General features: G+C 48.9%; 1 protein-coding gene and 1 non-coding gene across 6 annotated transcripts in view; both read left to right on the forward strand.

Moving 5' to 3' along the window:
• Positions 1 to 1,463: 1,463 nt before the first annotated feature.
• DLG3 (discs large MAGUK scaffold protein 3) overlaps positions 1,464 to 26,255 on the forward strand; it is a 59,477-nt gene continuing 34,685 nt past the window's right edge. Inside the window, exons 1-9 of one of the 5 annotated variants that reach the window (XM_034950561.3) lie at positions 1,464 to 2,188; positions 5,543 to 5,593; positions 5,989 to 6,113; positions 6,320 to 6,489; positions 6,799 to 6,935; positions 7,269 to 7,413; positions 8,493 to 8,652; positions 10,263 to 10,419; positions 10,840 to 10,942. In XM_034950561.3, the coding sequence (XP_034806452.1) occupies positions 1,832 to 2,188; positions 5,543 to 5,593; positions 5,989 to 6,113; positions 6,320 to 6,489; positions 6,799 to 6,935; positions 7,269 to 7,413; positions 8,493 to 8,652; positions 10,263 to 10,419; positions 10,840 to 10,942 (1,405 nt within the window). In that variant the 5' untranslated portion in view covers positions 1,464 to 1,831. Of the gene's footprint in view, positions 2,189 to 5,542; positions 5,594 to 5,988; positions 6,114 to 6,319; positions 6,490 to 6,798; positions 6,936 to 7,268; positions 7,414 to 8,492; positions 8,653 to 10,262; positions 10,420 to 10,839; positions 10,943 to 11,748; positions 11,890 to 12,609; positions 12,729 to 26,255 lie in introns of those variants that run through there. The other 4 variants (XM_034950562.3, XM_008973566.4, XM_055106915.2 and 1 more) reach the window with 4 other exon arrangements.
• LOC112438658 (U4 spliceosomal RNA) lies at positions 7,509 to 7,652 on the forward strand. Its single transcript, XR_003027042.1, has one exon. It is a non-coding gene; the product is annotated as a U4 spliceosomal RNA (small nuclear RNA).

The raw sequence follows: 26,255 nt of genomic DNA on the forward strand, positions 1-26,255 counted from the left end.
ATCACTTGACGTCGGGAGTTCGAGACCAGCCTGGCCAACGTGATGAAACCCCATCTCTACTAAGAAAATACAAAAATTAGCCGGGCGTGGTGGCAGGAGCCTGTAGTCCTAGCTACTAGGGAGACTGAGGCAGGAGAATCGTTTGAACCTGGGAAGCTGAGGTTGCAGTGAGCTGAGATCACGCCACTGCACTCCAGCCTGGGTGACAGAATGAGACTCCATCTCAAAAAAAAAAAAAAAAAAAAAAAAGAACCTCTGTATCCCTAATACCTAGGTCAAGGTCTTGCACAGAGTAGGTGCTCAATGAATATTTGCTGAATTGAACTGAGATGTAAATTCTGCAGGAGAACTTAGAATAGACCTGTCGTACTAGAGTGGTTCACAGCGTGGACTCTGGAGTCAAATAATCAGGATTTGCATCCTGATTCTGTCACTTCCAGCTGTGTTACCTAGCTGTGTTAACATCTTTGAGCCTCAATTTCTCATTGGTAAAATGAAGATAATAATAGCATCAGCTTGGTAGGATTTGGGTTTACATGTTATGCAATTAGGACTTTGTAAAGACCCAATAATTGGTAGCTAAAAACAAAACAAGAACTGCAAAAAAGATAGTCTTTCTTGTATGTCATCCTTCCTCCATTCCCCCGACAAGCTGAGCCAGGAGAGGGTAAGGAGATGTCCTTGGACAAGTATTCCTAAGCTCTATTCCAGACCCATAGAAGGGTTTCTCTCTCTTCAAATCCCTTCTTACCTTTTCACCTGTCCTGGACTTTCATCTTGATATCCTGAAGTTCCTTCCCCCATCATAACCATGCAGGGGTGGAGTGGAGGAGATAGGGGTTTGTGGGCCAGGGACAAGGACTTAGAGCTTTCTGTTAATCCCTTTTCTAGGGTTGAGTTCTTTACTGGTGATGGTAGAAGGTCAAGTGTGAGGTCACAGTAATTTCAGGGCCTAGAGACTGAGAGAACAATAGTCTTGTGTAGGAGGCATTGACAGGACAGCGGGCCTCATATGCTGCCTTCTTCTTTGGTCCCCTGTAAGAGAAAGCACCTCCCTCACCCTGCTCCAACGTCCTTTCTGTCCATCCTGCTACCTCGTCTTTACTTCTGGTGGCCCCAGCTCAGAGCAAGCCTGGGGACCCATTGAGCATCTCCCTGCAACTCCCTCTTGGAAGTGGGGTGGGGTGGAGTGGGCAGAGGACAGGCTAAAACTGGCGATATAAGGGCACAAGATCGGGTGCCTGAGCTTTCTGGCGGCCCACGTCCTCTGCCCCCGCCCTTAGGGCCAACAGTTCCCTAGAGATTGGGGGAGCTGGGGCTGAGCCTGGGGGCGCCGCTGCCTCTGTTCCTTTAAGTAGCCGCTGTTTAGCATTCCTGCCGCCGCCGCTGCCGCTGCCGCTGCCTGCCTCTGCGCGCTGATTGGCTGGAATCAACTGAGAAGGGAGCCAGGGAGAGATGCTCTTGACTCCACTCAGATCCATCCTGGGGACCAGAGCAGAAGCGGTCCTCACAGCACCCATTCTCTGCTTGAGCTCCCGCTTCTTCTTTGCCGCTGGGCCTCGGCCCAGAAGCCACGACGGGCGACACGGAGCCGCCAGTGCTGGAGGGGGAGCCGTGGGTGCGGGGCAGCGTGGGGGCCGAGGCCCCGGGACGCCCGCCCGGCCCCAGGCCCCGCTCAGCCCGGGCGCCCCCACGGGTGCCCCCCCCTTCTTGGTCCGAGCAGTGTGAGTGTGCCCGGGAGCCCGGCGGCGGCGGCGGCGGCGGTGGCGGCGGTGGCGGCGGCGTGGAATCCGGCGTGGGCTGGGGGGTCCGAGCCGCGGGGGGCAGTGCCATGCACAAGCACCAGCACTGCTGTAAGTGCCCTGAGTGCTATGAGGTGACCCGCCTGGCCGCCCTGCGGCGCCTCGAGCCTCCGGGCTACGGGGACTGGCAAGTCCCCGACCCTTACGGGCCAGGTGGGGGCAACGGCGCCAGCGCGGGTTATGGGGGCTACAGCTCGCAGACCTTGCCCTCGCAGGCGGGGGCCACCCCCACCCCTCGCACCAAGGCCAAGCTCATCCCCACCGGCCGGGATGTGGGGCCGGTGCCTCCTAAGCCAGTCCCGGGCAAGAGCACCCCCAAACTCAACGGCAGCGGACCCAGCTGGTGGCCAGAGTGCACCTGTACCAACCGGGACTGGTATGAGCAGGTATGGACCAGCGGAGGGGGGAGCGGTGGGGCAACCCAGAAGGGCTGGAGAGTGGGGGCCTAGAGGCCTGGGATGCAGTAGGGGTCGCTGGGGCTCCAAGCCTGTGGACCCCGAGCCCTAGCATTGCAGCTGGGCAAAGAGAGGCGGTGGGAAATGTGTGGTTCCCTGTGTGTGTCTGTTTGGGGGTCTCCATTAGAAGACTGGGAGGAGCCATGTGTCAGGGGGTAAGGGCATGGCGGAGGGGCACATTTTCCTGTGTGGGGGAATTGGGTTTGTCTCAGTGTGGGGGTTTGGCAATGTCTCTGTGTCTGGCAGGGGGCGGGAGGTTCTGCGGGGGCTGTGTGTGGTGTGTCTCCACCGGAGGGGAGGAGGGGGCATGGTGCTCTGCGTAGGGGGGACATATGTGTGTGTATGTATGTTGGGGTGTGTGGAGGAAGGCAATGGAGCTGCCGTGAATCCGTGTGGAGGAGCCCATGTGCCCGGCTCGCTGAGCTTCATCCCTCGATGCCATGAGTCCCTCTCCGTCCCAGTCCCTTTGTGTGTGAATGTGCACATGGATGTGTGGAGATGTCACTCTGAATGTGGAGAGGTCTCTGTAGAGGAGGCTGCAGGGATGGCTGTGTTTGTGTGTGTGGCTACATGTATATGTGTGTGAGCATGTGGCTGCAAGAGTGTGCACGCGTGTGCCTGGTGTGTGTGTGTGAGTGTGTGTGTGTTTGTATGTGTTGTCTCTGGTGAGAGGCGCTTGACAGGCAAGGGAGGGGAGAGGAAGGAGGCGAGAGACACGTCCCAAGCAAGGCTGAGAGGCTGCTGAGAAGGACGGACTCTTTTGTCCAAGCAGCTCTGTAGTGTGTGTGCCGGGGTGGGGTGGCGGGGGGCGGGGGGAGATTTGAAGGAACTGAAACAAGCTTCCTCGCTCTAGAGCAGGCATGGTGCCTGGAGCCGGCAAGGGGCAGCTGCCCTGGTGCAGGGACTGGCCCCAGTGGGGCATGTCCCCCTTGGGTACCTCCAGATGTGAGAGGGCTTAGCCCCCCAGCCCTGACTTGGCACAGCTTGGGAGCCCCTGGGTGCTGGGCACAACTCCGGCTTCCACTCCCAGCCTAAACTGCCAGCTTAGAAAATGGAAGGAGCATCTGTGGGAGAAGCAGCAAAATGGAGGCTGGGCTGGCAGAGCCAGGTCCCTGGCACGCAAGGCGGAGGGCCTGTCTGGTTATCCGGCTCTGCAGCTCCTAGGGTGGGGAGAGAGGAAGAGGAGGCTTTGCTGTCGACGGCAGGTGATGACTTCCCCAAGCTGGTGACCGTTCTGGCTGCCTCTGTCCTCTGGGGATAGGATGTGCTCTCACTCAGAGGCAAAGGTGGGGACTTCCTGGGGAGAAGAGCCCTCAGTTCTGGCCTTCTGTCTGTCCACACTTACTGCTTTCCCACATCCCTTGCCTTGGCCTCTTGCCCTTTCCAGCGAGTCCCTCTCTCTCCTTTGCCCCCTCTCTGTCCTGGAGGCCTTTCTCTTGCAAACACCCTCTTATGCTTGTCCTGCCCGCCTGGGAGACAGGTGGCAATCCCAGGCTGGGCCAGTTGGCCAAGGTTTCTTTGCCAGGGCTGATCCCTGGATGGCTCCTGGCCCTGAGAACAAGGTCCCTGAGTAGGGGTGGGGGCTAGAGCGTGGACCACTGGGAACGGAAAGCCTCTGGGTACCACTCGGGCTGGGCTTGAGGCATGGCTTGTCACATGTGGGCACACATGGTACACCAAATGCACACAAGAGCCACATGGGTGTCCCTTTGCTTATGTGTCTGTTGCATGGTACTTAAGGCAGCTGTGTTGGTTTCGGGTCTCTAAGGAGCCTTCAGTTCTTCTTCCTGGGGTCACAGACCAGGGTAAGGCTGTAGCTGGAGTCCTCCCACCAACTCCCACAGCTGCAGAGCCAGCCCAGAAATGGTGGAGGCATGATGAGCTAGTCCTCTCTCCCTCTCCTCCTCTCTGCTTCTTGAAGCCAAAGCTGTGTGGGGTGGAAGTGGGACGGGGGAAGCACAGCAGGACATGTGGAGGAGCCCCCACCCTGGTTTCTAGCTCCCCGCTTCTGAGGAGGAGGCTAGAGGTCAGGGAAGGGACAACATAGCCAGAGAAAGGTGGGGGAGGGGTGCCAGGGTACCTGGGGAGACAGGCAAGAGGGCTTCTCCATTCTTGGAGGTGAAAGTGGGAGCCAGCAGGCAGGTGCTGCTTGTATGTCCAGAATCACATTTTCACTTGACAAATGGATACACACATGTCCTATCTGGGAGGCCATCTCTGTGGGTTGGCCAAATCACCCCTGTGTTTCTGACCCCTTCCCTTGCCTCTTCTTGCATGGCTACTACATATTGAAAACCACGGACTCTGCTGCCAATCAACCTGTGGGTCACCAACTTCTCCCTCATGGGGAATCTTGTCTACCCTGCTCCAGTCCCACCCTTGGCTTTGTCTCTGACTCCTGACCAGATCCCACCCTCGCCCTTTCTGCTGGGAAACACAAAGGGCTCAGAATCAAAAATCCTTTGGTAGAAAATGGATTAGGACTTTGACTCCTTCTGCCTATTTGAGGAATTGGGTTCCTGGAGTCCAAGAAAGAGGTATAGAGTGAAGACTCACGAGGTGCTCCAAAGTGGGGCAACTGTCCTTTTTCCCATGAGCTCTGCTGGGGTACGGGGATGAGTGACCAAAACATCAGTGGCCTTAAGAGCTTACTGTAATCAAAAGAACACCTGGATATCCCATTGCTCTGTCACTAATTCCCAGTGTGCCCTTAGGCACATCCCATGTCTTCTCTGGGCCTCCGTGTCACCTACTGTCACATAAAGGGGATAGGACAAGATGATGTCTGCTGTCCTTCCAGTTCGGACACAGTGGGAGTCTATGATCCCCCAGTCAGGGAGAACTGTGGTTCAGAAGGGGAAGGGTTATCTGTCTAGGCCACTGGGTATCCCCTATGGACACTGGGTGTGGCATGGTTTGCCTGCCATGCTCCATCTCTGCCATCCCCCTTAGGCCAGGCCTGTACCCCTCCTAGTGAACCCTGAGGCACTGAAGCACAGCCTCTCGGTGAGTGCACCACTGGCTGGCTCAGTCTCAGACAATTGATCTGGGCTAAATGAGCAGCTGGGTTTGGGCTGATATGGTTGGAAGCAAAGCAGGGGTTGGCGGAGTGAGTGAGGAGCGGCCTCTTCCAGGTCAGCCTGTCCTCATCTGTGGCCAAGAGGTGACCTGGGGTGCACTTGGGCTCTTCTACTCTGTGGGAGTAGGGGAGGAGGCAGGTTGACTAAGGGGCAGATGGCTGGAAGGGCAGGGGGCACTAAGGGAACTGCCTGTGTCTCCCCCTAGGTGAATGGCAGTGATGGCATGTTCAAATATGAGGAAATCGTACTTGAGAGGGTGAGTCTGCCAGTGGGGAAAAGTGGAAAGGGAAGGAGAGGGTTGGAGCCAGGATAAGGGAGACCCCTGAATCATGGTTTCAAGACCCATGGGGGGACCTGCATTTAGAGGATGGTGAAACAGCGGCCCTCAGAGGCCGCTTCACTGCATCAATCAATCAACCCACTAACAAATATTAATTGACCTTGCTCACTGAGGCCTGGGGAATTGGGGAGGGGATGGGTTTCCCAAAATGATCAGCAGAGGCTGGGTGTCTGACAAATGTGCCCAGCCTGCCATGGCCCCTTCTGAGGCCTGGAGAACTAGCTCTGGGATATAAGGGGAGATGAGGTACCCAGAACTCTCCTTTGTGCCCTCAGAGTGAACAGACTGTGCCTTTCCACCCACTTCTGCAGGGCAACTCTGGCCTGGGCTTCAGTATCGCAGGTGGCATCGACAATCCCCATGTCCCTGATGACCCTGGCATCTTTATTACCAAGATTATCCCTGGTGGAGCAGCTGCCATGGATGGGAGGCTGGGGTGAGATGGCCTGGAAGCAGGGTTGTGGGTGGCAGGGACAGGATCGAGATGAGGGGAGGAAAGCCTGCCTGGCAGGATGACCCTTCCATTAGATCTGAGGGCGGGGTGGGAGGGCAGAGGAGGGGAGGACAGAGAAGTGGGAGGAAGCAGGAGAGGGGGTGGAGGGGTGGGGGCACAGTGTCATGCCTCTCGGGCTTCCCCCACAGGGTGAATGACTGTGTGCTGCGGGTGAATGAGGTGGACGTGTCGGAGGTGGTACACAGCCGGGCGGTGGAGGCGCTGAAGGAGGCAGGCCCTGTGGTGCGATTGGTGGTGCGGAGGCGACAGCCTCCACCCGAGACCATCATGGAGGTCAACCTGCTCAAAGGGCCCAAAGGTGCGGCCCTCCAGGTTCCTGTGCTCCAGCCAGAGCCTTAGGCCCCAGATCCCATCTTGCCCCATAGGGAATTGGAAGGGAATGGCCTTACTCCTTGCCTGACTCCCCCTGTTCCAACTCACAGCCTACTTTTTTGACCTCAGGCCTCACCCTTACTCATCTCAGGATGGCAGCTTAGCGTTTGGATCCCCCGGGGGGAGCTCCTGTGGGGCCAGTGGGTTGGCTGGGGGAGGGGGTTTGGATTTGGGATCGACAACACTTTAACCTCTCCTTGTGGCCCTCTCCCACCTCCTGCTGGCTCCCGCTCAGGCCTGGGTTTCAGCATTGCTGGGGGTATTGGCAACCAGCACATCCCAGGAGACAACAGCATCTACATCACCAAGATCATTGAGGGGGGTGCTGCTCAGAAGGATGGACGCCTACAGATTGGGGACCGGCTGCTGGCGGTGAGACAGACTTCATGGGGATGCCCAAATGGTAGGGTAGGGAGGAGGAGCTCCAGTACCCCTTACTCCGCCTAAACCTCACTCAGGGATGAGGCATCATGGGGGAATTTCAAGAGTTATCATCTGTGTTGTGTTTGCCCAGATACAAAGGCCCTAATTCTTTCTGTGGCCAGGGTCTTGCCCTATCCCCTACCTCCTGCCTCTGCTCCTCACAGCACTATACTTGGGCCTCTGTTAGCATGCTGTTGAATTTCACTGAAAAGGCATCCCTCGAGTTCCCTGGAGAAGCCTCTCCTTCTTCCAAGTCCCAGCCTGAGGCCTCTCCTCTTCTAGGTGAACAACACCAATCTGCAGGATGTGAGGCACGAGGAAGCTGTGGCCTCACTGAAGAACACATCTGATATGGTGTATTTGAAGGTGGCCAAGCCAGGCAGCCTCCACCTCAACGACATGTACGCTCCCCCTGACTACGCCAGCAGTACGTACTCATCAGTCCCTGTCCCTGGTCTAAAGCTCTGTCCCCTGGTTTCTGGAGGGGAAGAAGTTCATACCCTTTGTTAAGAGAGGGCAAGCAGCTTTGCTCAGTGGTGGCACTGTAGCAGCCAATAAGGTTTATCTGAGGCGCCATTATTGCTAATTGAAAACTTTGCTCAGTACCCCATCGTGAAGACTTGCCATAGAGTCAGCATTGGCAATTTTTGACAATTTCTATGGAGAGTGAATTTTAAAAAGAGGAGAGAGAGAAGCCGCAGAGGATAGTGCACAGAACTGAGTCCAGATCCCAGTTCTGTCTTTGTTTTTTTGTTTGTTTGAGACGGAGTCTTGCTCTGTCGCCAGGCTGGAGTGCAGTGGCACGATGTCAGCTCACTGCGAACTCCACCTCCTGGGTTCAAGCAATTCTCCTGCCTCAGCCTCCCGAGTAGCTGGGATTACAGGTGCCTGCCACCATGCCTGGCTAATTTTTTGTATTTTTAGTAGAGACGGGGTTTCTCCATGTTGGCAAGGATGGTCTCGATCTCCTGACCTCGTGATCCACCCACCTCGGCCTCCCAAAGTGCTGGGATTACAGGCTTGAGCCACCGCGCCCGGCCCCCAGCTCTGTCCCTTAGAGCTGGGTGCCCTTAGACAAGTCCCTTTCACCTGTTTTTTGTTTCCTCTTTGGCAAAAGGGAGCTAATGATGTATGTGCTGCCTTCCTCATAGGACTGCTGCAAGGATCAAATGAGATCATGGATGAGAAAGCCCTTGGAAAACTGTATTAGGCTATAGAGATGTGAGGGATTATTATTAGTCACACCTCTAGTCATGCCTTTCTTTGTAGACTGCCTTGACTTCAGCTCTTTCTAAGACTCACAGGAGTGAGCCAAGGATTTAGAAAGGGACTGCGGAGGAGGAACCCTGGGTGGCGGGTGGATGGAGTGGGGAGGTGCGGCCTGAGGAATCAGCATCCCTTGGTCTCTTTTGCATCTGAAGTGGGGTGTGGGGGAAAGTCCTTGAGGAGTTTGGGGTACCTCCCTGGACCAGTCTCTGAACTTTTCTCTCCCTTTCTTGATTCCAGCTTTTACTGCCTTGGCTGACAACCACATAAGCCATAATTCCAGCCTGGGTTATCTCGGGGCTGTGGAGAGCAAGGTCAGCTACCCTGCTCCTCCTCAGGTTCCCCCCACCCGCTACTCTCCTATTCCCAGGCACATGCTGGCTGAGGAGGACTTCACCAGGTAAGACCCCGCCCCCAACATCCCATTCAATCTACCCAGAAATTGGGGAGGGGAGGAATCCGTTTCTGGCCGGCCACAGGCTCCTTGTAGTATGGCAAAGAAGAGGATAAGGCCCTCATCACTCCCGGCTTTGGGGTCCGAGGCCCTCTCTCAGGCCTTGGGGACCTAGAGAGGGACAGAAGTGGCTGCAGGGACAAGCTCTACCATCAGGGGGAGTGCCGAGTGAGTGGCCCCGGTCCAAAAGTGCAGATAAAGAAAGGATGGGGTGGAGCGTTTAGGGGGCTGAGGAGGTGAGGGCAGCGGAGTGTCCTGCCCTGAGATAGTTGCAGCTCGCTGTGCTGCAACCATTTCAAATTAGAGAAGAAAGCAGTTCAGCCGGTGGGGCTGGCGGGACTCTGACCGGCCCGGTGGCCTCGCCGGCAACGGCCCCGCCCCGCTGGCGGCAGCGGCGGCGGCAGCGGCTGCGCGGGGCCTGGAACTGGTCGGGCCGGCTGGGGTTCCGGGGGACAGGTTTGCAGGGTGGGGCCCGAGAGGCTGGCGGGCAGGCAGCAGTGGAGCCGGAAGGGTAGGCGGCCAGGGGGGAGAGAGAGGAGCTATGGAGAGGGCCCGCAAGTTCTCGGGCTCCGGCTTGGCCATGGGCTTGGGCTCCGCCTCCGCTTCGGCCTGGAGGAGGGCTTCGCAGAGGTGGGCCTGGCCGCTCCGCTCCCTGCGGCCCGGAGGGGATGCCAGGTAGGAGTGGAGGGCTAGGAGCAAGAGCATCCGGGACTCAGGGAGGGAGCCTCGCCCCTGAGACTGGGAGCAAGAAAGGAAGAGTCTTGCGTGGGGCTTTGGGCTCCTCCGAGGAAAGATGCTTGTAACAAGTGAAGGCGGTGGGCCGGGAACGTGCCCTGGGAGTTGGGCCGATGACACTGTGACCTTTTACAGAGGGCTTCCTTAGATGTGGTTAGTTTTACTCGCATTTCTCATGTGCTTGTCTGCTCTCTTCAGTTTGGATTCTAAACTCCTTTTGGGGACCTGGGATCCCCCTAAGAACCCAGGCGCTGCAACCCCCTGGGGCTACATAGTGTTAGCTGCTGATTAAATATGTTGTTGGGGCAGCAGGTAGGAGGGGTCATAGTTGATGGGTGAGATTTTGAGACTGCAGAAGAGTGTCTGTGAAGTAAGTGTGCACATCCTGTGGATGATGAGTGCAGTCAACCCCAGGGTGACTCCACTGCCCCTAACTGCTTCCTCTTCTTGTGGTCCAGGGTCCATCACACGGGTTGGTAGGATAGGAGAATCTGGGAAGGAAGAGGACCAGTGAGTGGGCCTGAGATTTGGTCTCTGGAGTTCAGGGTAGGGATTTGTTCACCCGAGAGAGTAGGGGACTGTCCACTGGGAAGCTGACTGCAAGCCCTCGGGAAGAAGGGAGGGAAGAGGAACTGAAACTTGGCACCTGACAGAACAGCAGCCAAGCAGGTTTCAGGAGACAAAGGGAGGCTCAGGGTATCATACATAGGGAACCACGTCCTTACTCCCTACAGCAAGTATGGACCTTGTTCCAGGCTGGCCCTCAAAGGACAACAGTCCATATCTACCTAGTCCTGACTCCTCCACTCCTTTCCCACCAGAGAGCCTCGCAAGATCATCCTGCACAAAGGCTCCACAGGCCTGGGCTTCAACATCGTAGGAGGAGAGGATGGAGAAGGCATTTTTGTCTCCTTCATCCTGGCAGGAGGCCCAGCTGACCTGAGTGGGGAGCTGCGCAGGGGAGACCGGATCTTATCGGTGAGGAGACAAAGGAGAGGTGGGAGGATGGGAACTGTGCCAGTCTAAAATGGAGAGCGAGAGACCTTACTTCCTCCGAGGAATGCTTCTTGAGATGAGGGGAGGGCTAAGGACTGGAGAAAACTTATCTTGTTTTTATAGACATCCTTAGTGACAGGGACCGGGACCAGACTTATCTTTGAAGAGGAAATGAATGCCTATTGGATCTTAACCCTGATTGGCATTTGACCTTTATGAAGATAATTGTTACACTAGAGATGTCGTATCCTTTAGGCCTTGTTTTAGGGGCAAGGTTGGAATATTGGGAAAGGCATCTAAACAGGCTTAGGGGTGGGGTACCCATCTCCCTCTCCTAACTGCTAGTGCAGAGGACCCCCTTTCTTGCTTTTGGGGTGGCTCACAGCTTCTCTCTTTGGACAGGTGAATGGAGTGAATCTGAGGAATGCAACTCATGAGCAGGCTGCAGCTGCTCTGAAACGGGCCGGCCAGTCAGTCACCATTGTAGCCCAGTACAGACCTGAAGGTAGGAGAAGGGAAGGTGGGAAGAGATGATGTGGGGGAGTTAGACTTATATTATGTGTTGGCTTTTTGCCATCCTAGGTAACAAAGCCACTTGACCAGGTCCCTTCTACCTAGAGCAGTAACCTCTTCCTCTCTCCTTTTCCTGCTGGGTAGGGGTTGGTTTGGGCGGCTTGAAAGCATCAATTAAGGCTGTGCTCAGAGCCTGCTGATGTGGGCTGCAGTTCAGGAGAAGGCCAGTAGTGGGCAGCAGCCTACTGGAAGCAGCATCCAAAGATTAGGGCGACTGGAAAAAGGGGAGGGGGCGGAGGGCCCACAGGAGAAGACTGGGAACTGTGTGCCCTGGAAGAGGAGAGCAGCTCTTGGTTAGAAGGACCTCAGGTAGAAGAGATCCGACCTCTTAAGAGATCTTGGGCCAAACCTCTGTGACCCCCACTCCCCTCCCCTCATCAAGATGACCGTGAAAGACCCATAAACGCGCTGAAAAGGTGATACTATGCCCTTGGGACAGGCCAACTGGAGTCGACTCCCTCCCCTCCGGGGGGCCTTCTTTGTATTCTCAGTGAGCAGTCCTTGGCTGGGGCGAATGGGCGGGGCTGGTCATGCAAATAAAGGCGTTTGATTGGCTGGGGCCAACCGAGGCCCAGGTGCAGAGGTGAGCCGCGGGAAGGCGCGCCCTAGCCTGCGGGCCAGTGGAGTGGCCATTGGCCGGCTGAGGGCGGCCTCCAGCCGCATGCCCCGCCCCCTGACCCAGGAGGAGGGCGGCAGGCGCCCCTCCTTCCCCCCATCGCGCGCCTCAGGCGTCTCCTCCTCCTCCCTCCTTCCCCCTCCTCTCTCCTCCCCTCCTCCCGCGCGCCCCGCTTTGTGTCCGTGGTCTCCCGCGCGGGACGGAGGGACTGGCCGGAGCTGGCGCTTTCTCAGCACTAGATCTGGACTCCGACCCGGCGCCAGGTGAGGTGGGGCGGACGGGGGTCAGGCCCCCTCGCAGTCCCCCCTAACCTCTCTACGGCTCTGTTCTCAGCCTCTTTTCCAACACTGCGTGCCCCAATTCTGCCCTCTCCCCCGAATGCCTTCGTTGCGTGCCCCCAGGCTCCTTCTGAGACCCTCCTCAGGGCCCCTCGGAGCGCCGCGCGGGGCTCAGCGCCCGCTCACCCTACACTGGGCCCAGTCTGGCCTTCACCTCTTAGCCATCACCTCTCCCCCACAGCGAGCTGTGCCCCCTTCTCGCCCCAGGGCCTCTGTCCTGTCTCAGCCCCCTTCCTGCTGGCTGCTGCGCCCCCAAGCAGCTCCCTAATCCCTTGCCCTAGAGGAATTTTCTAAATCTTCCCCTCCCCCGACACCCATTTCTCCACCCAACCTGTCCACCTCTGAGAACAGCCGCGACCGGCTTGGTATTCTGCCCCCTCCCTTTTGTTTGCAAGGGATTCGTACCATTCCCGACTTCTTTCGCCTCCTCCTCCCCTTTGTCCCCTAGGGCTGCAGCGCCTGGGCTCCTGGGACACCTAGGCCCTGTGGGCCGGTTACTAAGGTGGAAGGGACCGACCTCTCCCTGGCAGGTGCTCTATTTCCGCGATGAGAGGGGGAGAGGCTGGGAGCCCCGTCGCCAAGCCGAAAGGGATGGAAAGCGCCTACCTTTGTCCTTTCCGTTCCCCTCCCCCCATGCTCCTTCAGTGCCTCAAGATCCTGAAGGGAAAGAAGAGAGAGCCTGCGACCTTTTCCACGAGGCTCTTCTGATCGAGGACAGAAGTGCAGGGAGGTAACTCACAGGAGAGAGAGCTTGTTGGTCTGAGGTAATGAGAAAGAGGGATGCAAATGGACACTTTGAGTCATTTCTCTCCTTGTTTGGTTTTCAGCTTACTGATCAGGAACGCACCTTAGGGATATTGTTTTTTTATGATTTATGTGTGTGCTGTTCGCTTTCCAGTACAGAGCTAACCGTCTGATTTTTATTAGCAACTAATATTTGTGCATTTCATGCCCACAACTTAGACAACACAGGTTCTGCAAAGGAAATGGTTTTTCTTGCGTATTTGTGTGTGTATGTTGTAGGAGAAATTGATGTTTCTTTCGGTTTTGCTCTCTGATGTTGGGCACATGGAAACAATACTGTGAATTGTGTGTGGTGGGGGTATGCTGGATACTAGTGACTACATATTTCTATGACTTGTTAGGGGAATGCAACTGGCTTGCATAAAAAGCTGCAAGTTGTCCAGGGTAAGGGGATTCCTGCAGTGTTTATTGCTCTCTGAGCATATTTCTGAGAGTTTATAATGTAGGTTGAGGTGCTGTTTTATGCCAGTTCTTTCTACTACTTGCCAAATAAGGCCTTTCTTCTCTTAGGATTTAGGTGAACCACTGTTGTTAAGGCTCTGCCACCCCAATCAATCTTACTTCCTCCTTTGGTTTGGTAAATCCAGCAAGTCCCCAACATGCAAAAGCTTTTTTTTTTTTCCCCCTTTTGAAAACAGATCCCTGGAGACTGGTCCAGAGGGACTGTCAAGCATTCTGTGTTGGGCTCTAAATTTTCTTTGGTAAAGTGCTAGTTTTTAAAAATAAGGACTCCATGTTGATCAATTTATAAATAAGTGTGGTTCTTCAGAGGATTACATCACGGTGGGTATTTACAAAATTAATAATCCAAATACATGTATGTTGGTTGGCAAGAGACTTTGCATGTGATTGGCCAAGTAAGTGTTCATTACTTGAATTTTTTTTTCTTCACGTGAATGTGAGAGCTGGAAAGGATCAAGTGGTCCAATTCTTCATTGTGCATACTGAAACAATGACAAGAGAGCCAAGATATAACTTGTCTAAGAAGGGAAAGTTGCTGAAGGTCAGCATCAGAGGGTCAGCAAATCAGCTTAATCCTGAGGTCTACCAGTTGGGACAGACCATGCTTGTGAACACCTGAGGGACCTAACACCTAGTTAAAAGTGGAGGAGCAACAGGAAGGAGACTGGGGAATTAACAGAGGAGAGACTAGGAAGAGTGTAAGGGAAAGAAAGATGGATGTGGAGGGGAAGGTTAGAGTGATCTCCATGGTGGCCTCTGAGGCACCTTTGCCAAACCAGTGCAGCCTTTAGCATGAGAGATTTAAAAAATAGGTTTGACTAATAGAACAATCAGAATAAGACAATTTGTCTCCTTTTTAAAATGGTGTTATTGAGAGGTAAGTCATTTACCATACAGTTTCCTCATTTAGATATATATTTCAGTGACTTTAGGTACAGTTGTGCCTCCATCACCACAGTACGTTTTAGAACTTTTTTTTTTTTTTTTTGAGACGGAGTCTTGCTCTGTCGCCCAGGCTGGAGTGCAGTGGCACGATCTCGGCTCACTGCAAGCTCTGCCTCCCAAGTTCAAGTGATTCTCCGGCCTCAGCCTCCCCAGTAGCTGGGACTACAGGCGCTCGCCACCACGCCCGGCTAATTTTTTGTATTTTTAGTAGAGACGGGGTTTCACCGTGTTAGCCAGGATTGTCTCAATCTCCTGACCTTGTGATCCGCCCGCCTCGGCCTCCCAAAGTGCTGGGATTACAGGAGTGAGCCACTGTGCCCGGCCTAAAACTTTTTGTGTGTGTGTGTGAGACAGTGTCAGGCTCTGTTGCCCAGGCTGGAGTGCAGTAGCACGATCTCGGCTCACTGCAACCTCTGCCCCTCAAGCTCAAGCCATCCTCCCACCTCAGCCTCCTGAGTAGCTGGGACTATAGGTGTGCACCAATACACCTGGCTAATTTTTGTATTTTTTGTAGAGATGGGGTTTCACCATGTTGCCCAGGCTGGTCTTGAACTTCTGGGCTCAAGCATTCTTCCTGCCTTGGCCTCCCAAAGTGCTGGGATTACAGGTGTGAGCCACCATGCCCAGCCTAATTTTTGTATTTTTAGTAGAGATGGGGGTTTGCCATGTTGCCTAGGCTGGTCTTGAACTCCTGAGCTCAAGCAGTCCACCCACCTTGGTCTCTCAAAGTGCTGGGATCACCGCTCCCGGCCTAGAACATTTTCCTTACCCCTCTTCTTTTAATACATAAAAGGTGTGCAAACATTAGAAAGATGATGGGTTTAGGACAATTGCTTCCTAATGTTCCTCCTCTGGATACTTAGAGGCTGGTGGCAACTTGAGAATGCTCTAACTGTGAGATTCTTTTTTTATTTGTTAATTTATTTGTAGAAACAGGGTCTCACTATATTGCCCAGGCTGGCCTCGAACTCCTGGCCCAAGTGATCCTCCCACCTCGACCTCCCAAAGCACTGGGATTACAGGCGTGAGCCATAATGCCCAGCCAAGATTCTTTCAAATACCTGGTTTGCTTAATGTGGGTTTAACCCATAATGAAGTATAGGAACTGTGTCTTTCTATTTGAACTTTGTATTGTGCCTAGCATGGGTGCTTTACAGGTGTTTTTCTGATGAGGCTTTGGAAAATATTAAAATAGAAATAGAAATGCTAAATGATAAGATACCACAGTAAGAGATAATATTTAGTGGTTTCACTCCTGATTGCTCTAAACGGTTATGGACACAGCAATCCTACCTATTAGCTAAAAATAGCATGATGTTCTTGGACATGTATAATACTGCTTAAAATTCAATTGAAAATTTAAACAACTGGCTCTTGGCAAAGGCTCTCTTAAAATCTATTCTAAAATGAAAAATATTTTTCTGTGACTTGTGGAATTGTCCCACCAAGGGAAGGATGGGTTATGTGTTAGAACATTTTGAGATCTCCTACATTTTCCCCGTAGTGACTTTATATCAGCCTCTGTTTATAAACTGATCTAGTATTTTTCTTGAAAGCCCTTTTGTTTTTAGAGTAGAAACTGATCTCAAAAACAGGAGGTGAGCCAGAAATTGGTCATTAAGGTAGCTTAACTGGGAAATGATCCTTTATGACCAGTCTTTTCGGGAATGTAAATCCAGGCAGGCTGGGGGTACAAGGAGTGAGAGAGAATGAGAGTATTTCTGTAAGTTATTTTAAGGTGCTGAATAAGCATACTTTTACCATGGAAACACCTTTGGGTAAGGCCTGGAAGAGTTAGAAATCAGTGGTGATAATAACTTGAAAGCATAAAAGGGATATTTTCCCCATAACATTTAAGTAACCATTCTATCTCCCCCTTTTTGAGAATGAAGGATGTAAATGTAACTGCTATCCTATCAGCATTGAAAGCACAAAGGTGAGAGTATACCAAGGCAGGGAGTCAAAGTTCTGAAATTCCCGTTGTCATCCTAAAAGAAGGCAAGGTAAGGAAGAAAGAAAATGATTTCCTATCAGCAGCATTTGTACACTGTGAACAATTTGAAGGCAGCTAGTATTACATTTATCTCTGTGTCCCCAGCGTCTAGTATGGAGCCTGGCAAATAGTTTGTTGAATTATTATCTCTGTTTCAGGTAACTTTTATAAGCATTAATCTTCAGAATATCCCTGTGGATTAGGTGGCATTATCCCCATTTTACAAATGAGGAAAGTGAGGGTCAGAGTGGTTGAGTGACTTGCTCAGGGTCACACAAGTCTGTAAGGGACAGAATAAAAGTTTGAGTACAGATTTCTGGAGAACTTCTTTGAGTCCAGGGCTTTTGTCACTAGGCCACAACTATCTCCCTACCCAGAGACATCTGGCTACAGCAGAAGATATCACTCTGAGACTCTTCGAGTGCCAGAAGCTGTCAACAAATGCAGTATAAATGAACTCCCAGGCCGGGCGCGGTGGCTCACACCTGTAATCCCAACACTTTTGGAGGCCAAGGTGGGTGGATCACGAGGTCAAGAGATCGAGACCATCCTGGCCAACTTGGTGAAATTCCATCTCTACTAAAAATACAAAAATTAGCTGGGTGTGGTGGCATGCGCCTGTAGTCCCAGCTACTCAGGAGGCTGAGGCAGGAGAATCGCTTGAACGCGGGAGGTGGAGGTTGCAGTGAGCTGAGATCGTGCCACTACACTCCAGCCTGGTGTCAGAGCTGAGACTCTGTCTCAAAAAAAAAAAAAACAAAAAAACTCCCAAATCTTAGCTTTTCAGTCTTGATGACCGTAAACAGGAAGAAGTAACTTGAGGGTAGATGGCCTGCTGGGAAGCCTGAGGGAGATCCCTTCTCAGGCAGAAGGAAAGTGGATTTAGGAAGACTACCAGGGAATGATACTGTTGGGGGAACCCCAGGAGGAGCCAAAAGATGGGAGTTGGTTTGCCTGACTTAATAGTAAATGCGTGCAGGCTTAAGGATATTAATGGAATAAGCAAGCATTCATTTTTTAATTCTTCAAGTGAAATGGAGTTGTATTTGTCATTCATTTTTTATGACCTTACGATTCATTCATTTAAGAGTATACTTAAGCGGTTTTTAGAATGTTCACAGAGTTGTGCAACCATCACCACAATTGATTTTAGAATTTTAATCACCCCTGTACGCTTTAGCTGTCACCCTTCATCTCCCCATCCCCCTCATGTCTAAGCAACCACTAATCTATTATACTTTTTGTCTCTATGGATTTGCCCAATCTGGACATTGCATATAACTAGATTCATATAATATGTGACTGGCTTCTCTCACTTAGCATAATATTGTCAAGGTTCATCTGTGTCATACATGTATCAATACTTCATTCCTTTTTATAGCTGAATATATATCATTATATGGATATACCACGTATTATTTATCGGTTGATGGACATTTGGGTTGTTTTCACTTTTTTGCTATTATGAATAATGCTCTGTGAACATCTGCGTGCAAGTTTTTGCATGGATGTGTTTATATTTCTCTTGAGTATACATACCTGTGAGTGGAACTGCTGGATCATATGACAACTCTGACCTTTGGTGGAATGGCCAGGCTGCTTTCCACATTTAGGCTGCAACATTTTACATTCCCACCAGTAGTATGTAAGGGTTCCAATTTCTCCACATCATCCCCAACACTTATTATTGTAAGTCTTTTTGATTCTAGCCATCCTGGTAGGTGTGAAGTGGTATCTAATTGCGGTTTTGATTTGAATTTTCCCCCATGGCTAATGTTGCACATTTTTCATGTGCTTATTGTTTGCTATTCACTTTTGTTTTGCTTGGTCCCCTGATTTGATTCTCTTGATTCTCTCTCTGTTTCCAAATTGACTTGAGACCAGAGCAAGCCAACTATGTTATTAGGCAACTAGAAAGAACCAGGAAGATAACTACTTCTCACTGCTTTGTGTGCTTGGGGGGGTTTAAGGCTTTGGGCGTAGATAATTTTAGCTTAGGAATGCTGATCTGATAAAAATGATAGGGCCCCCCCCTTTTTTTTTTTTTGAGACAGAGTCTCACTCTGTCACCCAGGCTGGAGTGCAATGGCACAATCTCAGCTCACTGCAACCTCCGCCTCCCAGGTTCAAGGGATTCTCCTCCCAAGTAGCTGGGATTACAGTCACCCACCATCATGCCCGGCTAATTTTTGTATTTTTGTAGAGACGAGGTTTCACCATGTTGGCCAGGCTGGTCTTGAACTCCTGACCTCAGGTGATCCGCCCACCTTGGCCTCCCAAAGTGCTGGAATTATAGGCATGAGCCACCATGCCCAGCCAGGGGCCTACCTTTTTAACAAAAAATTGCTGATTGAGATATAATTCACATGCTACAATGCACTCATTTAAAGGGTACAACAATTTTTAGAATTTTTAGAGTTGTGCAACTATCATCACAATCAATTTTAGAACATATCACCCCAAAAAGAAGCCCTGACCCCATTAGCAATCACTCCTCATCCCCCCCCGCCCCCCCAGCCCTAGGCAACTACCAGTCTACTTTCTGTTTTCATAAAGTTGCCTCTTCTGGCCAGTTCATATAAATGAAATCATGCAGTATGTGGCCTTTTGTGTTTGGCTTTTTTCACTTAGCGTAATGTTTTCAAGATTCATGTGTATTATAGCATGTATCAGTACTTAATTCCTTTTTCTTTCTTTCTTTCTTTTTTTTTTTTTTTTTGAGACAGAGCCTCACTCTGTTACCCAGGCTGGAGTGCAGTGGCATGATCTCGGCTCACTGCAACTTCTGCCTCCCAGGTTCAAGCGATTCTCCTGCCTCAGCCTCCTGAGTAGCTGGGACTACAGATGTGCACCACCATGCCCAGCTATTTTTTGTATTTTTGGTAGCAATGGGGTTTCGCCATGTTAGCCAGGCTGGTCTCAAACTCCTGACCTCAGGTGATCCACCCACCTCGGCCTCCCAGCCTCCCAAAGTGCTAGGATTACAGGCGCGAGCCACCATACCCGGCCACTTGATTACTTTTTATGGCTGAACAATATTTCATCCTATGGTTATGCCACATTTTGTCTATCCATTCTTGAGTTGATGGACATTTGGATTGTTTCCACCTTTTGACTATTGTGAATACTGCTGCTATGAACATTAATATACAAGTTTTTGTATGAACATGTTTTCAGTTCTCTTAGGTGATACATGCTTAGGAGTAGAATTGCTAGGTCATAGGTAACTTAGTGTTTAGCATTTTTGAGGAACTGTCTGGCTTTTTTTTAAAGTAGCTACACCCTTTTAGGCCCAGCCCTGTTCTATATACTTAGAAAAGAAAAAAAGATTAAGTTTTCTTTTCAATTTTGCCCCCTGGAGCTGAACTTCATATGTGTGTGTTTGTTTTGGGCTTTTCTTTATTCTATGTAACCCAAGGACATGGTGCTAGATTTAGTAAAGCACTCTGAATTTAGCTGGTCAGGTGCTTTCTCGTCTTTGTTAGATGGTTTGAGGCAAAATCCTAGGAGCTTTGGTGTCTGTAAAACATCAGTTTTTCCTGATAGGGTAGAATGATTAGAATAACAGTAATGAGAATGAGTTATTTCTTTTTATTTTATTTTATTTTATTTTTTTGAGACGGAGTTTCACTCTTGTTGCCCAGTCTGGAGTGCAGTGGCGCAATCTCAGCTCACTGCAACCTCTGCCTCCTGGGTTCAAGTGATTGTCCTGACTCAGCCTTCCAAGTAGTTGGGATTACAGGCATGTGCCACCATGCCCAGCAAATTTTTTATATCTAGTAGAGATGAGGGTTCATCATGTTGGCCAGGCTGGTCTCGAACTCCTGTCCTCAGGTGATCCACCCGCCTCGGCCTCCCAAAGTGCTGGGATTACAGGCTTGAGCCACTGTGCCAAGCCTGAGAATGAGTTATTTCTTACTTAACTGTAGCTTTTTAGGATTTCTTTTTGGTTTAATATGTTGCTTGTTGAAATCTTGACTCTTATATTGACACTGTTCCTTTGTTTAAAGCTTTAGTCTTATATTGCACAATAGGGTAATTGTTTTTTGTAAAATATATCGGTTTTGCTCCTTTTATGTGAGAATGTATATATGTATGAAATCTATATATATATAAAATCTTGGCAGAGGAGCCAAGGCCCTGGGTTCTGACTTAGAGTAGCTGAATGATCTTAGACTAGTCAACCTTCCTCTTAGGGACTCAATTTTTTGATCTATAAAATGAGGAGACTGTGCAAAATGGTCACTAGTGTGTACCTCAAATTCTGTGTCAGATAAGTGGTCATGAGTTGTGAATTCAATTTACAATTTCCTATTTGTACCTGGACTCTTTTATTGTTTAAATTAGGGATGGGGTCTTGCTATGTTGCCCAGGCTGGTCTTGAACTCTTGGACTCAAGTGATCCACCCACCTTGGCCTCCCAAAGTGCTGGGATTACAGGAGTGAGCCACTGCACTCAGCCCCTTTTTTAATTTTAATTTTAATTTTATTTTTTTGTATAGAGACAAGATCTTACTATGTTGCCCAGGCTGGTCTTGAACTCCTGGGCTCAAGGAGTCCTTCCACCTCAGCTTCCCAAAGTGCTAAGGTTACAGGTACTGCACCCAGCATAGACTTTTATTTCCTTCCTTCCTTTTTTCTTTTTCCTTTCCTTTCCTTTCTCTTTCCTTTCCTTTCCTTTCTCTTTCCTTTCTCTTTTCTTTTGTCTCACTTTGTCACCCAGGCTGGAGTGCAATGGTGTGATCATGGCTCACTGTAGCCTCAATTTCCTGAGCTCCAGTGATCCTCCCACCTCAGCCTGCCAAGTAGCTGGGACTACAGGTGCATGCTACCACACTCTGCTAATTTTTGTATTTTTTGTAGAGACTGGGTTTTGCCATGTTGCTCAGGCTGGTCCTGAACTCCTGAGCTCAAGTGATTCCCTCGCCTCCGCCTCTAGCAGTGCTGGGATTACAGGCTTTGAGCCACTACCCCCGGCCAAGACTCACAGAGTCTTGAGCTAGTAACAGTCTTGCTTATGAGGGTCTTGTCTTCCCCTCTTGAAATGGACTTTTGTTTATTTTTTGCTGAATTTAGGTATCTTTAAAAAAGCAGGCCGGGCGTGGTGGCTCATGCCTGTAATTCCAGCACTTTGGGAGGCCCAGAAGGGTGAATCACTTGAGCCCAGGAATTCGAGACCAGCCTGGCCAAAATGGTGAAACCCCATCTCTACTAAAAATACAAAATTAGCCAGGCGTGGTGGTACACCCCTGTAATCTCAGCTACTCAGGAGGTTGAGGCAGGAGAATCTCTTGAATCTGGGAGGCGGAGGTTGCAGTGGGCTGAGATGGCACCACTGTGCTAAAAAAGCAAAGGCCCTAGAGATTTTATGATTTTTCTACTTGATGAAATTAAGTGATAAAAAATTTGACTAGAAAATTAACATATTTTGTATAAATATGTACATTAGGGGCCTAAGTAGACGTCCTTTGGATTTTCAAAAAGGAGAGAATTTTGCAAATTTTGGGTTAAATTCCAGGGTAGATTAAGAGTTGTTTTGTAAATATTCAGAAAAAGAAGTGGTGAGCACTAGGAACTGGTATTGGTTCACCAAGGACAAAAAAGTCTTGTCAGCCTGATCAAATTTTCTTGATGGACAGGGTTACTGGGCTGTAGATTAGGGAAATACGGTAGATGCACTATATCTAGATTTCTGCAAGGCATTCACAAAACTTCTTTGGTCTACTTTTGGATAAGATGGCTGGGTGATAATGGTGATAATATGTTTAACTGGACTTGTCTGGAACTGGTTGAATGAATAGTCCCAGAGGAAAATGATTAATGAAGCCAGGAGCAGTGTGGAGAGAAGTTTCTAGTGCATGTGTGTCCTGGCTTTGTCCTTGAGCCTATCCTGTTCAGTCTACTTTCCCATTCTCTTCAAATTATATTTTTCTCCTGCATTTAAAAGTATATTACATTTAGATTTGTGGAAAATTGGAAAATACAGAAAAATACAAAGTAAAGTAAATTCAAATCATCTGTAAAACTATATCCAGAGATAACCACTGTTGTATGTGTATATTTCTGTGTATTTCCCTCTAAACTTTTATATATTTATATTACATATATCATATAATATGTTTGTATCTATCTGTTTTAAGAAGGAGATTATTGGCTTTAAGCAGTTTTATGTTCTTCCCACTAACTTATGTCATGAACATTTTCCTAGATCACCATATATTTTTTGAAAAAAATGGTTTTTAATAGTTAAATAATATTTCATCATGTGTGTGCCATAATTCGTATAACCATTCCCCTGTTGGTGAACATTTAGATTATTTCCAATGTTTTGATATTACACAAAACATTCTGATTGATACCCTTGTATATGGTTTTTGTGAATCTCTGATTATGTTCTGAATAGATTTTTTTAAGGTGGAATTAATTGGATCAAAGGGTATGAACATGCTTAAGGTTTTTGATGTATTTGGCCAATTAGCTTCCATTTCCACTGACAGTATAAGAATGTCTATTTCAAGATCCTCACTAATGTGGAGTATTATTTTTTAAGACAATTTCTGCAAATTTGATAGGTTAAAAATGTTATTCTTTAATTTGTATTTTAATTTGTATTTCTTTTGTTAATAATAGGGTTGAACATTTGTGTGCAAGTGTTTCTTGGTCATTTGTGTGTGTGTGTGTGTGTGTGTGGATTGCCTGTTCATACCCTTTCCCCATTTTCCTATTGGGGTGGGTTCATCAATTCTTATTGATATATAAAAGCCTTAATATGGTTAGAATATTAATTCTTTGTCATATATATTGCAAAGACTACTCCCAGTTTATAGTTTGCTTTCTTTTTTTTTTTTTTTTGTGATTGAGTCTTGCTCTGTTGCCCAGGCTGGAGTGCAGTGGTGCGATCTCAGCTCACTGCAACCTTCGCTTCCCAGGTTCAAGCGATTCTCCTGCCTCAGCCTCCTGAGTAGCTGGGACTACAGGTGTGCGCCACCACACTCGGCTGATTTTTGTATTTTTTAGTAGAGAGGGGGTTTCACCATGTTGGCCAGGCTGGCCTCGAACTCCTGGCCTCAAGTGATCTGTCCACTTCAGCCTCCCAAAGTGCTGGGATTACAGGTGTTAGGCACTGTGCCCAGCCTGTTTTTTAAATTTTATCTTGATGTACAGATGTTTAATATGTTTTTATGTGGTCAAATCTATTAATGTTTTGTATATTTTGCCTGTGCCCAGAGGTTTAGAAGGGCCTTGCCTACCCGAGGGCAAATAAATACTATCCGAGTTTTATTCTAGTTATTTAATATTTTTGTTTTTGTATTTGTTATTTTTTTAGAGACAGGGTCTGGCTTTGTCACCCAGGCTGGAGTGCAGTGGCACGATCATAGATCACTGCAACCTTAAACTCCTAGGCTCATGTGATCCTCCTGCCTCAGCTTCCCAAGTAGCTAAGGACCACAGGCGCATGCTACCAAGCATGGCTAATTTTTGTGGTTTTTTTGTAGAGATGGGGTCTCACTGTGTTGCCCAGGCTGCTCTCTCAAATTCCTGGCCTCAAGTGATTTTCCTGCCTTGGCATCTCAAAGCACTGGGATTACAGCCAAGAGCCACTGTGCCTGGCCTGTTTTTGTGTTTAAAACCTTAACTTGCCTGGAGTTGATTTGTGATGTAAAGTAGGGTACTAACTTAATTTCTTCCAAATGTTAATGAATTACCTCAGTACCATTTGTTAGATAATCCATCATTTCTCTGCATTTTTGAAGTACCACCTTTATTATAAATAAAATTCTTTTATACACACACACACACACGATTTGGACTTTAATATTTTACTCTTGGATTATCAGTTACTGAAAAATGACCATAGGTGTTTTGACAACTTAGATGAGAAGAGTATTTCTCCAGGTCCCATTTTCTGAGTTTCTTCCACAGAAACTTGACCTAAAGGAGATTCAGTTGAGTTTGTGATCCTGTGGGTGTGACAACTGTGAAGAACATTTGAATCGAGACTCTCCATTGACCTGGTAAAACATAGAAATTGGTTACATTAACTCAAGTTGTCAAACTTCATCATAAAATGTGTGTGTTTTAGTTACTGTGTTATAGTATCTCTGTTAAGTGGAAAAGATTCTTCTTATCAAGTGTACCCACCACCTGGAGAACAGGGAAAAGGTACAAATCTGTCTTTATTCTCATGTTTTTTGGATGAGGTATTTTGTTTTGGTGGTCTTTATGTATACTTTGGCTTATGGGTTGCAAGAGCCAAAGACTCTGTTAATCTTTCATTTGAATATGCTATATGAAATTGCTTTAAGATATAGAGAAGGCCCTATTGAGGCTTTTACCCTGATCTGCCGGGTGATCCGGAATAGGTGAGAAGGCAAGATCCTGTGAATACTTTTTCTTAGTTTGATGTGAGATCAAGGCATTTTTCATTCCAGTCATTTTAGACCAGGTAGATTTTTTTTTGTTTGTTTGTTTCATTTTTGTTTATGAGATGGAGTCTCACTCTGTCGCCCAGGCTGGAGTGCAGCGGCGCGATCTCGGCTCACTGCAACCTCTGCCTCCTGAGTTCAAGCGATTCTTGTGCTTCAGCCTCCTGAGTAGCTGGGATTACAGGTGCCCGCCACCATGCCCAACTAATTTTTGTATTTTTAGTAGAGATGGGTTTTCACCATGTTGGCCAGACTGGTCTCGAACTCCTGACCTCCGGTGATCCGCCCGCTTTGGCCTCCCAAAGTGCTGGGATTACAGGAGTGAGCCACGCGGCACCTGGCCTAGTATAGCATTTTCACTCAGTAGCTCTTCTTGCATCCTCACTAAGCTCTTTGGGGGACAAAAACATCCAGTCAATAGGGATAAACTGGAAATTTTTATGGCATGCTGATCCGGCATGTTTTGTTTTCTGTTTTCTTCTCAGTATCCTTCAGGATGGTATCCAGAACCCTGGCTATGTGTGTGTATGGCCGAGGAAGCATACACAGTGACAGTGCAGGGACCAGAATAAGGACACCCAGCTTTCTGGGTTAGTCATAGTTCCAAACCATTATTCTAAAAGTAGAACTGAAATTATTTTTCCTCAAGCAATATTTGCCCATTGAAGCCTATTTGCCATATTTCTGCCCTCTCACATAGCCTTGAGAAATATTTTTGGTAATTTATGTTTATTGATTTGGTATTGTTTTTACCCAAAGAGTTTAGAATTATTTGCAGATTTGAAGATTTCCCTCTCTAAATTATATTTAAAAATTAAATCAGACTAGTTCTAACTTTGATTCCGTATGGACCTCATTGATTTGGTCATAAAATCATAATGATGTCATAATTAGAAGGGATCTTAGAAATTATCTAGTTTTAGAGGTGTTAGACAACACCTCTAAACAATGGACCCATCATTAGAAACTAACCCAAGTAATAGGCTTCATTATTATTATTTTCAGACAAGGTCTTACTCTGACACCCAGGCTGGAGTGCAGTGGTGTGATCATAGCTCCCTGTAGCCTTGAACCCCTGGGCTCAAGCGATCCTCCTGCTTCAGCCTCCTGAGTAGTTGGGACTACAGGCGTACACCACCACGCCTGACTAATTCTCTTATTTTTTTTGCAAAGACAGGGTCTCAATATGTTGTGCAGGTTGGCCTCAAAATCCTGGCCTCAAGCAATCCTCACACCTTGGCCTCCCAAAATGTTATGATTACAAGTGTGAGCCACTGCATCTGGCCCCATAACTATTTTATAAAGACAAGTTTGTGATTCCTAGAAATGTTCTGATATTTGGCAATTCATATACTTACTCCATACTAACAAGTATCTTCTTGATGGGCTTATTTTACTTTCACCTCCATCCATTTCTTTCTTTTTTTTTTTTTAAGATGGTGTCTCACTCTGTCACCCAGGATGGAGTGCAGTGGTGCAGTCTCGGCTCACTGCAACCTCCACCTCCCAGGTTCAAGTGATTCTCATGTCTCAGCCTCCTGAGTAGCTGGCATTACAGGAGCCCACCACTATGCCTGGCTAATTTTTTGTATTTTTTTTTAGTAGAGATGGGGTTTCACCATGTTGGCCAGGCTGGTCTCGAACTCCTGACCTCAAGCAAT

Source organism: Pan paniscus, chromosome X (genome assembly GCF_029289425.2).
Source record: "Pan paniscus chromosome X, NHGRI_mPanPan1-v2.0_pri, whole genome shotgun sequence".
Taxonomy (NCBI): Eukaryota; Metazoa; Chordata; class Mammalia; order Primates; family Hominidae; genus Pan; species Pan paniscus.